Source organism: Cyrtonyx montezumae, unplaced genomic scaffold (assembly GCF_038088225.1).
Source record: "Cyrtonyx montezumae isolate F1298 unplaced genomic scaffold, pur_monq_1.0 scaffold_21, whole genome shotgun sequence".
Lineage (NCBI taxonomy): Eukaryota > Metazoa > Chordata > Aves > Galliformes > Odontophoridae > Cyrtonyx > Cyrtonyx montezumae.
Window position 1 is genome coordinate 5,231,321 of NW_027071948.1, and position 12,192 is coordinate 5,243,512.

A 12,192-nucleotide genomic window follows, 5' to 3' on the forward strand; every position below is an offset into this window, starting at 1 on the left:
GTGCTCATTAATTTTTTAGTGCCACGTACTCAAACCATTTGATGAGGTCACCTAGAAACATTCAGCAAGGATTTACATCTGAACTTTGCCACCTGGGAGAAAGCTTCTTCTGCTTCCAAAGAGAAACTTCAAGTGTTTTCTGAATACTATCAAAGCACACAAAGAAAAGCTCTGAAGTGTTACAAAATATTCTCTCCAAAATCAGCAAACAGCAGCAGTAAGTACATTAGAAATAAAAACGTGAGAGAATTTCCAATTCACTGTGAAGTGCTGGCACAAAAATTCATCAGAAGCATTTATATAAAATGTAAACACAATATTAAGTGTTTTTAACAACAGTAAGATGGAATAAAAACATGAACACTGTTCTTAAATCACAGCATGAAAACACAGAAAATGCTACAGAACTTCACCTTTCAGAAGAGCAACTGAGAGCTGGTCTGTGTTCAGGTTATTGACATATTTGCCCAAGTAGGTGTTGAGGACCCAAGCTACCAACCCTTCCAACATGACTGTGTCCTAGAAGAGAGCATCTAACATCTTCCTGTCATTTTCTGGATCTCTGTTCCATTACTGCAGTCTCACTCTGAAAGGAAAATAAATAATAATAATGAAATAAATGAGTGTCTGAAGTAAAGCCTCAGCACACCCAGAGACACTCTGCTACCACCAACTCCCTCCGTATCCAATCTAAAATATTAAAGCATTTTGAAAGGTAGAAACCAACCTTATGCTTTAACTTCTCCCTTAAGTCTCAAAACACAGAGCTTCATGTAGAGCTTCAGTGATTACAGTTTACTCCCATACGCAAATTAAATTAACCTTTCCATCCTACACCTAACCAAAGCACCGTGTTTAATGGTAATTATCAGCCACGCCAATTAGCAATCTTCTTTTCACTTTGATCTGAAGCCACTTTGCCACGACTCGTAGTATTTCCTTCAAGTTGCCAGTGCACTGGCTTTGGAAGCTTAGTTTGCAAAAACAAGTGTCCCTGTGCTCTCCCCTTATAAAAAAAAACTAATAAAACCACATCTATCAGTCCTCAAAATGGGCAAAGAAGCAGTGTTCCTTCCCTTTGTAAGGGCTGATCACACTGCTACTGTTTCTTCTCCACTGGTCATACACATCAACATTTCCCCTCACTCTTCTCCAATCATTTGTCTCAGCTCACGGTAAACTCCATCAAAACCTCCAGCTCAACAGAGTTCTACAGTGAAAAGTTACATCATTGAATCAAACACTTCTTTGGGTTGGAAGGGACCTTAAACCCATCCAGTTCCAACCCTCTGCCATCAATAGGGACACAACCCACCCGTGCAACCTGCCAGGGGCTGCACCCACAACCTTGGGCACCTCCAGGGATGGGGCACCCACAGCCCTGTGGGCAGCAGTACCAGTTATAACATTAAAGTTATAACTTAACTCTTAAAGTTATAACATTAAAATGTCAAATCTTGGATTAAGATTTGGGTATTTTTTTTTAATTAGTATCATGCTTGTCATATTTCTCTGCACTTTTTCAAAACTAAGAGTAATATTCCACACAACAAAGACTTCACAGAATCACAGAACTGTAGGGGTTGGAAGGGACCTCCAGAGATCATCGAGTCCAACCCCCTGCCAAAGCAGCTCCAGCCCAGGCTGCACAGCTCGGTGTCCAGGTGGGTTTAATATTAGTCTCCAGAGAAGGAGACTCCACCACCTCTGTGTGCAGCTCCAGTGCTCCATCACTGCCCTGTGAAGAAGTTCCCATGCACATTCATGTGGAACTTCCTTTGCTTCAGTTCGTGGCCATTTCCCCTCTTCCTATCACCACACACTGCTGAGAAGAGTAGGCCTCGTCCCTTTGCCTCCTGCTGCTTGGATATTTATAGACGTGGATCAGATCCCCTCTGAGTTTTCTTTTCTCAAGGCTGAAAAGCCTCTCAAGATTTAGCATTCATACACACGGGGGTCACCGCATCATAAAGATTTGCATCGCAAGAAGTTTGGTTAGAAAGATGGGGCTGAGCTGGAGGGGATCATCCAGCCCATGTCAGGGGTTGGAAACGGCCCCCTCCAACCCAACCATTCCGCAATCCCGTGAAGCTCAAACAAAAAAAAGACACGAAGCCACACCGCATTTTCGCTCCTGTTACGTGCTACAAAAGGAACAGCGAGCGCTCACGGGGACCAGAGGCAACCCTCTGGCAAGGCCCAGACCATCACGCAGCTCAGCCCCACTCACACACATAACACACAAAGGAACAGCTCGCAGCGGAGCAGCGAAGAGCTGCCGGCACACGGCGGAGAGGCCAAGCGAAAGGTCACCTTGCCCGCAGCCGGCGGGAACCCCGCGGGGCCGGGCGGACAAGGCCGCGCGGGGAGGAGCGGAGCGCGGCCCCGCAGCCCCGGGCCCACGGGGCGGAGCGCGGAGAGGGGCGTGAGGCGGGGAGGAGCCCCTGAGCGGCTCGGGGTGACGCAGGACGGAGCGCGGCCCACACCCGCGGCCGCCGCCGCTCCGCTCCGCCCGCACTCACCTCAGCTCGGGGCCGCTGCCACCTCCGCAGCGCCGCGCGGGGCCCAGCGCACCGCGGCCGGGCGGTGTAGGGGAGAACGGGGCCGGGCGGGCGGGGAGCGCCGAGAGATCGATGGGAGCTTCTCCTCCTCCTCCTCCTCCTCCTCCTCCTCCTCCTGAGGGCGGGGCTGTGCTGCGCAACGCGAGGGGCGGTCCCGCGCTCCGCTCCGCGCGGGGTTGTGGAGCTGAGGGCGAGTTGGTTTTCTCGGGGACGGGGGACTGCAGCGTGGCACGGTTTGCAGTAAGCAGGCGGGCTCTTGGAAGCATCGGAGTTGAGCTTGGCCAGGCTGGAGGTCGGGATTATCACTGTTGGTATCACAGAATGGCTGAGCTTGGAGGGGACCTTGAGGTCATCCAGTTCAGAGCATTGCTGTGCAGTGGGCTGGGTGCCCCCACCGGCTCAGGCTGCCCACGGCCTCGGGCACCTCCAGGGATGGGCACCCGGAGCTTTGGGCACTGCCAGGGCCTCACTGCCCTCTGAGTAACATCTAAACACAATCTCCCCCTCAAGCACTGGGAGGCCTCTATGAGGTCTCCCTGGAGCCTTCCCTTCTCAAGGCTGAACAAGCTCCGCTTTCCCAACCTTCCTCCATAGGAGAGGTGCTCCAGCCCCCTGAGCATCCTCACAGCCCTCCTCTGGACCTGCTCCAACAGCCCCACACCCCTCCTGGCCTGGGATGCAATTACACATGGCTGGCTCACCTCCAGCTTTTCATCCATCAGGACTCCCAAGTCCTCTGCACAGCTGCTATCAGTGAGTTCTTCTCCCAGACTGTATGCATACCTGGGATTGCAACACCTTGCACTTGGCCTTGCTGAGCCTCATTAGGTTCTCGTGGGCCAATTTTTAAAGCCTGTCCAGGTCCCTTTGGATGGATCCCTTCTATGGTGTCAGCTGCAGCACTCGGCTTAGGGTCATCTGCAAACTTGCATCATCTGCATCATCGATAAAGATATCAAAGACCAACGTTCCCAAGATGGGCCTGTGAGAGGCACCACTCATCCCTGGCCTCTACCTGCACCTAGAGCCACTGCCCACAACCCGCTGGCTGTGACCATCCGACCGATTCCTTATCCACAGAATAGCCCACCCTTTGAACCCTTATGTCTCCATCTTAGAGATAAGGATGTAGTGCAGGACAATGTCAAAGGCCTTGCACAAGTCTGGGTAGACAACAGTTGCCCTTCCTTTGTCAACTGAAGCCATCACTCCAAGTGGAAGGGTAATGGTTGCTTATAATGCCCTCACTAACAGGGCCTGGTTGTAGACAACAAAAGATGAGACAGACGTGGATCAATCCTGTTTTAATTTAGTATTGAAATAGAAGGGTTTTGAAAGCAGTAGTTTAGCATATAGAATGAAACGACCCATGCTAAAAAGCAGTATTTTGGTTTGGTAGGGAAATAAAACATGAGTATAAAAATATAGTCTTCATCTGTTTCTTAACAAATACAAGCACATTTTTCATACTTCAACATAAAAATTGAATTTTCCTTCTCCAGAATCCAAAAAGCCAGAAAATGAGCTGCCATAACTGGACCCTCCTTCTAAAACTTCTTCAAAAATCTGCCACTGCTCCTTCAGTGCGGTCCCGGCCTTGGGAGCTGATAAATAAAACATTAAAATACTCAGTACAACAGAAAAAGGTCAAAGCATTATATAAAAGCAGGTGATTTTTGTTTGTTGTTTTTGTGTTTTGTGGGGTTTTTTTTGCACAGATCCTTCAGTTTTGTAACAGCTTGTATTCCCATTTTTCAAAGTCTTTTCCTGAAAAGGATCTTTGAGCAAACATTTAGTCTGAAGCTGTAGAAAGTTTCTTCGTAGTGGGATGAAAGAGCCATTTGCCAGTTCTCTGCTCTAGAAATATTAATGAACCTCTTCAGTTATATGCAAGTTTTAAGTATGTGTTTTAAAAGTCTGATTCTCGTCCGCATTCATAGTGTTATTTTTATCACAGTAGAGTAGATGCTGTTCTACTGAAAAGAAGTGTGTGGATGGATCTTCAGCACTGAGCAACAAGTGAAGGACAGAACAGGATTTTCTGGTTCTGAGGTCTGAGTCACTTCCAGTTCTTATAGATCACTCTACACAACCCTCAGGAGAGAGCTGTCTTCCTGAGATCGGTGGGGGTGAGCTGCCTAGCATAGCATACAGCGATCTTCTCTATTATCCACTGGAATGCAGAGAAAATATTTGGGGTTGATGGTTTGCTTTTATAACCTCATAAATGAGGTCAGAATCGATGAGAAAACCATATGAAATCAGTCAGGACACAAAGATGACATACTGTAGAGCTGCCAAGAAAAGGAAATTATTTCCTACTCCAAGAAGATCTACACATTCTTTTCTAAACTACAATGAACTGTGTACAGCTAAATGAAATAATGCTATTGTTCAGACATGATATTCATAATCCAGCAAAAGAAAAAAAAGCTCCTGTAAGAGCTGACATTCCTTGATACACTTAAGGCTTTATTTGAAAAGTTGGGTCCGATAACAAGAGGAAGCAAACTGTAATAATAAGAGAATCATCTGTGAGGCAGTTTCAGAAGTGGCCGTCACCATTGTGTTCTTGACCTGAACCCAAAGTATCATCACCAGATGTCTCCGGAGAAAAGTCAATGACATAAAGTTAGAAAAACATTTATTTCTGAAGCTATTAAAGGTTTCTTCAGGATGCCACGGAAGGAACGGAGGAGTCGGCCTTTCCATTCATAAGAAAAAGCATTAAAAAGTGGTAACTAGTTCAAAATTGCAACCATCGCCTTTTGGCTCTCAAAGCTGACGAAGAGGAGATTAAAACCTCAAAAAATAGATGTCTGTATTCATCTGAGATTTCAAACCTCTGTGGAAATGCTACATTTAACAGGCTTGGCTTTGAATGTAAGGGGTGATCAGATTATCAGTCGCTCAGTATAAAATCTGTCATCTCCTTTAAACTGTTTTCATCCCCATATCTTGGGCACCCAGAGGAAACTTCTTTGCCTCTGGAAGTAAATTCTGGAGTAAGCTGTCCTTGGCTCCCACCGATATCTGAATTTCAGTTTCTTTTTTCAAGGGTTTTTCTTCTCTTGAAAGGGGAACTTCTCCCCCTATCGGAGAACACTGAGCTCTTCCATAATCCATGCCAGTTGGACCAGTCTGTTCAGGAAACTGGGAGCCACAGTCTGAATTACACACTTTAACAATACAGGTCACATTCACCTGGGTTCCTCCATTACCTGAGAGTTCTGTTGAAGAAGGAAAAAAACAGATAAAGCAAGGAAAGACACAACCTGCAACGTCATGTTGGATTCTTTATAGTTCTTTGACTCAGAAGATCAATTACATACTCTACATCTCCTCCCTTCGCTTGATTTAGGCAAACTGGTGGAGGTGATTCTGCAACGTCTGACCCCCAAGTCTGAAGATATCTTTCTCCACTGAGCACACTCTCTTTACTATTCTAGGCCAACAACTTAAAACAATCCCTTTTCAAAAGTAACAAGGCATTCTCTCTGCTGAAGGTGGATCTGATGTTTTACTCTCTTGCTTAAACTTCTGTGAAGATTTATATTTGACAACCAAACGTCAAGAGGTTCTGGAACGTTCTGATATGCATTCTTTGACACTCTTACCTGAACTTGCAGAGCTGTGCATGTCTCCACAGTGAAGCTTAAACCCTTCCACAGCTGAATAAAAAACTGTTGAAAACTTCCTTTCTTATCACTGCCCTTATTATTTGTCCAGAATGCTCTTAAACACACATACCCTCTGGACAGACTGTGAACAGCACAGAATATGCCCACACTTGTGAACACTATAAAGGCTGCCCTAAGTCAGGCTTGCCCTGGCCTAACTTCTAACACACAAACCTTTTCTCCCAGCTTCTTCATAGCACTCTCAGGAAATGCAATGTAGAATCTAATTCTGGGCTTCTTAGAAACACATAAAGAATTGCAGTGACTGTGGAATGCAGTAAGGCAGGACAGATGTGACATTATGCAACCCAATGCAAGCAGCATCACCGAACTGACTCAGCTGCTCTGTTTGGGTACAGGTAATTAGTTCTGGAAAGAAACTGTCAGCTAAAGACAATCTTGCTTCCCAGCCAGACAGAAGCAACGTTAAACAAGTTAATAGCTCGCCAACGATGAGCATGTCAGGTAGAGAGTTGAGAATGACAGGCTGAGTTATTATTTCCCAATTGTTGGAAGCTGAACTTTGACTCTGGAGGAGGTTTACAGCAGTGTGAGGTAGAACTGTGGCAACTGAGTCACTGCAAACTGTGTCATTCATGCTGTTTCCTGGAACAGCCACTGATGAGCAACTGAAAGAAAGAAAAAGTCAGGAAAGAAAGAAAACCCTGCATCCAGTTAAAGATTGCTATTAGACAGAGGCTGGCTTACACTGTATGTAGTATGCAGCTGGTATCATAAGAGCCCTCATTCAAAAAAGTGCCAGGGTGACAGGGCTTACATTCTGTGTTCGTGCTATCTGTTCCTTAAAGGAAATAGAAAACTCCAGTTAGTCACCTAGCAAGAAACAAGAATGAATAATCTCAGCCCGTGGTACAGATCCCAGAATTGGAACAGGGGCAGTGTACAGCATACAGTCTGTCACGGGTGAGATTAATCTGACACACCCCACCCAGACACAGATCAGAAGATTCGTCAGGTGTTATTTTGGTACTCCTGGCAGTCAGACATTTTCAAAGACTGTTCAAACCTGCCAAAAATGTTAAAAATGTGCAATTACGGACAACAGCAGAGCTTTTTTCCACTAGTCCCTCGTAGGTTGATTGCCTGTTGAACTCTGCTGGAGCTCTGTATCATTTCAAATCATTCCTAATCATATTCAACACTCCACACCTTTGGGTATTATTTTATCATCCTGAGTCAGCTGTGTTCATCAGAGTGGTGAATTTCAACATCTAATGCAGAAAGATTCATTCTGCAGGGCAGCACAGAATCACCATCACTTAAACCAACCTTTGACTGAAAGCTCTGCTGGGGAGCTTTACGATACCTGTCAACAAAGACTATTAAGGCAACAAATAACCATCATCAAAGAACACAATCATTTCGTGCAGAGGTTCTGAGAGCTGAGAATTAAATGACCTTTTCTGGAAACTCAGTAACCTTTCCCACACTTCTTATGCTCTTTACATATATGGCAGTTCTGGTACATTTCTGAAATGCAGTACTCATTGGGTGGGCAGCTGCAGACTCTGTCCTGTGACAGCGTGCACGTTTGATGCTCTACAAATCCTGTTTTTAAAACAAGATTACGTTAGCAACACTACACATTGTGCTCTGCAGTGTTTTGGGTGAACATGAGGCGATGTTCACACACCACAGACCAAAGACAATTTTGCAGTTTCAGGTGAGAACATCACCTTAAAGCAAATACACTACCGGCCCCAACATCCACATTTTAGAAGGGTTTTGTCTGTCTGAAGAGGTGAAATTTGCATCCGTACCATTCACACTCGAAACTCTGAATCTGCAGCTGCACCACAGCGTATCATAACCATGAATACACCTCCAGGGCTGTGCTCTCTGATTTCTTCCCAAAATTTAACCAGCAGTAAAAGTGTTAAGAATGGGACTATACAAGCAATAGACAAATGCTCTAAGGGCTTACCAAGTCACATTTTAAAGCAAGCCATCGCTGTGAGCAGGCTGTAAAGGCAAACACCTCCTTCATAGTGAGAGGGAGCTGCTCTGGCAGGGGGTTGGACTTGATCTCTGGAGGTCAGGTAAACAAGGGATGCACTTTGTGTCCACACTGTGGCTGCATCTCTCTGCCTTGTGTTGACCTATAGAAAAAATAAAACAACAAAGAAAGGATGAACACACCAAAGAAATGAGTTTCTGCAGTCCCTACCACTCCAAACAATACCAAAAGCAGCTCAGTGTCAGTTTCTCCAGGAACTGGGGGTGGTCAGTTGGGTTTTAGCAAGTGGTTATTGCTGGAAACCAATGCCTCTCACCAAAAGCAGAGTGCAGTACTTATTACAATAACAATGAACTCTGAAGTACTCTGCTTGAAGAATGAAAAACATTCAGTTCCCATTTCCCTCTTACATGAGAAGAGGAAGAGGACAGCAGTCAATGTCTCATATCCTGTACAGAAACATCCTGAAGAATATACTCAGGACAGGGCATCATCATGAAGGGGTCCTGGAGGTGAGCCAGGGAAAGTGCTTCCAATCTTTGTTTTTCGGTGTACTCAACTAGAAGCTTAAAATCCCGCCTCCCTCATCCTGCTAATGACATCCTGATAATGATTTCGGCTCAATTTTTTTGATGTGATATCATAAAAAAAATAATAATCAAAACTCAAATTCATAACAAAAAAAACCACAAAGATTTTGGCTCTCCTACAACTGATTACCCAGAGTCAAAACAATAAAATTGATCACAGAATCCTAAAATGGTTGGGTTGGAAGGGACCTCAAAGGTCATTCCGTTCCAACCCATGCCATGGGCTGGGTACCCCCACCATCTCAGGCTGCCCAGGGCCCATCCATGGCCTCAGGCACCTCCAGGGATGGGGCACCCTCAGCTCTGGGCAGCACTCCCAGGGCCTCACTGCCCTCTGAGTAAAGAATTTCTTCCTGACATCTAACCTAAACTTCCTCTATTCTAGTTTAAATTGTGAGGAAGAGGTCTTCCTGTAGACTTAACAAACAACAGTGGGAAAAAAGTTTCAATTCCAAATTGTCATCTTTCCCCTACTGAGTTTTGACGAGTGATGCTCGACAGATCTCTCAGGGCATTTTCAGTTAATTCAAACAACTGTGGCTGCTCCAGCCCATACCGATTCCCTGCTTTAACTTCCGGATCTCTCTGACAGGAACTCAACATTCATGGAGACAAGTTTTGTTTGCTCAGCATGTTGTGAGACAAATACACAGGGCTTTTTGCTGTCTCTGATACAATTATATAATGCCACCTTCTCACAAAAACTCTATTAAAATATCCACCTGGCATTACTTGTACCCTAAAAAAATAATTAAGCAATAACCCTCCAGACTCTCCTATCTGCAGTCAATTTTTGCTAACATGAATAATTGTCACTGCAGCTAAGACATAACCTCAGGGCAGAGAGTTTGTGTAGTCTTGTACCTAGTCTCCCTCTGATAGTGCTCTGCAGTGTCTGATTTAGGCTAAAAGACAACAAAATGCCCTTAATGAGCAATTAGAGATTAACCTGCCCAGTGGAAAGCCCCTTATGTAAGCAATATGTCAAAGTACAGAACTTCAGCTCTACCTCATGCTCTCTTTTACAGTTCTTCTGTTGTTCATGGGCTCTTTAGAGCATTTTATTGTCTTCCAGCTGAGAGTGAATTCTAACAGCAAAAAGCTGATGCTCTTCAAATGTGTCAGTAATCAAAATGTGGTGTTCTCGTTGAGCACTGGCTGAATTTGGCTGCATAAAGGAATAATTTAAATTATAACCTACCTGGAGGGCACTTGCTACAACATTTATCTCTCATCATAGAATTCAGTGCTGGGGTCTTTGTGCTGTGCAGACTGTGGTGTATAAGGCAATAAATAATTCTAGGAGAAGTTAAAGGAAAATCATTAGTCGCCAATCCATCCTGGCCCCTGAGTCTTGCTAAAGAGATAAACTCTAAAAGGTCAGTGAAGGACTGACCTTTTTATCCTGGCTCTGCATGAGAAAACACCACTGAGAAAACACCAGAGTGACCAATTCTTACCTGTGGGGTTGTGGGGAGAAGCATTTCCTACAAAAGGACTCTGTGAAAAGCCACGGAATCACTAAGGTTGGAGAAGAGCTCTAAGGTCATCCAGTCCAACCACCAGCCCATCCCCCCGTGCCCACATCTCCCAGAGTCACATCTCCACTTTCTTGCACACCTCCAGGGATGGTGACCCCACCACCTCTCTGGGCAGCCTGTTCTCATCACCTTTGGGTACAGAGGACACCTCTACTGTTTGTTATGCCTGGGCATAAGGGAGGGCAATCCCCAAGCAAGATAATCTCCCTTTAGACAAAGCACCTGTACTGCTAAAGCTGTTTGGGCAAAAGAAAGAGTAGAAAAAAAGAAACTTCTATCATTCATATTGCTTTGTGCTTCCTTTTCTAAATAAAAACAGCCTTGAGGTTTTGAAAACAATCTCTCCAAAATTAAAACCAACCACGGTGCTTCTTGTGCAGCGGAGCAGCTGGCTGCAAGCCTTAAAAAACAACAATTAAAATACCCTATCTCATAATGCAGTGCACCCAATTTTCAGCTCTTATCAATCAGCACTGCTGGATGACTTCAATGAACAAGTGTGAAAATACCCGGGGACCTGTCAGCTCTGTGAAAAGGAAATATACACTCACTGAATAAGAGGGGAAAAAAAAAAAGCAAACGTTTGGTGGTGTAAGTGTAGGAGTTTCCTGCTCGATCAGAAAGGAGCCGTTCAAAACATGCATGACACCGCGCAGTCTTCTGTGGGCTGAGGAGATTATTCCACGTATAACCTAAATGTCTCTAGAGAAGTACTTAAAAAATGTTATGAAAAAGAGAAATCAAAACAGGAACAAGGCTTTTGGTGGCCAGTAATGAAAATACCCTTCCTTGATACTGAAAAAACCACGCTGATTATCTGTTGTGTCTTCACATTACTGACAAAGTAGCCTTGACACTTTGCACTCCCAACAACTGCTTAATGGGAACCCAACATTTTCTTATGCAGTGCCTTGAAATGCAGCTTCCCAGCAAAGAAAACTGAGTTAAAAGGGTTTTGGCACAGGGATGGAAGACTCTGAAGTGGGACCATGAAGTTGGCTTCAACATTATCAATGGGATAACAAAAATGAGGCTCTTCAATGCCTTCTGGGTTCCTGATGACTGCTAATGCTGGCGCTGTTAATGAGTTAATGAGAGGAACCACACTATTTGTAAACGTGAACTGGTACTGTATCCACTGAAGGGAAGGAGAAGGGCTCTGCTATCATCAAAATGATTTGATGCTTATTAAAAGAAGATCAAAGTGCCATAGTGGCATTTTTGCCGTCACTATGATAAACTTCATTACTGCACACACTTAAGAGCCTTTTTAGAGAGGAAAATTTCACTGAAAACACATAGAAAAAAAAAAAAAAGAAAGAGAGAAGGAACTGCACCAAACCACATCACAGTTATCCTGCTGGTGAGGCTTCCCAGCAGAGTATGCTATCGCATCCTTTGCTCTCTCTCTGCTGCAATTACTGTCTGGAGAGCGAGAGGTGAAGGAAAATCTGCTGGTCAATGGGTCACTTCTGTTCCTCTTAACTAGTGCTTGAAAGGATACTTCTGACTGATAACATCTCTGAAAGTTTATCCGCTGTGGTTCTCAGTGGTGTGCAGCTGACAGTTTCATGCCAACTAACCTTGAAGACCATTATGGGAAAACCAAAGGGACTCCCTGATACACAATCACAGAGTCATTAAGGTTGGAAAAGACCTCTAAGACCATCCAGTCCACCCATCAACCTACCCCCAGTACTGCCCACTAAGCCATGTCCCGTTAGTGCCACACCTCCATGGTTCTTGAACCCTCCCTGGGCAGCCTGTGCCAGAAGCAGCTCTTCCCCTAATATCCAACCCACCACTGGGTGAGAGGATTTGGAAGACTTCATTTAATTTAAC

General features: G+C 44.9%; 2 protein-coding genes across 4 annotated transcripts in view; both read right to left on the minus strand.

The window, feature by feature from the left end:
* Window positions 1-2,611, minus strand: part of VPS13D (vacuolar protein sorting 13 homolog D) — an 83,279-nt gene extending 80,668 nt beyond the window's left edge. For all 3 annotated transcript variants that reach the window (XM_065738157.1, XM_065738154.1, XM_065738155.1), the window contains exons 1-2: window positions 2,523-2,611; window positions 414-586 (exon numbers count right to left, since the gene is read on the minus strand). In XM_065738157.1, coding sequence (XP_065594229.1) covers window positions 414-510 — 97 coding nt within the window. In that variant the 5' untranslated portion in view covers window positions 511-586; window positions 2,523-2,611. The remainder of the gene's footprint in view (window positions 1-413; window positions 587-2,522) is intronic.
* Window positions 2,612-5,066: 2,455 nt separating this feature from the next.
* TNFRSF1B (TNF receptor superfamily member 1B) lies at window positions 5,067-11,945 on the minus strand. Its single transcript, XM_065738274.1, is given in 11 exon segments — window positions 5,067-5,791; window positions 6,179-6,242; window positions 6,245-6,374; window positions 6,658-6,870; window positions 6,950-7,043; window positions 7,661-7,810; window positions 8,263-8,361; window positions 10,011-10,036; window positions 10,038-10,108; window positions 10,206-10,220; window positions 11,934-11,945. Coding segments are annotated over 11 exon segments (1,170 nt in total). The 3' UTR covers window positions 5,067-5,495.
* Between the last annotated feature and the right edge of the window lie 247 nt (window positions 11,946-12,192).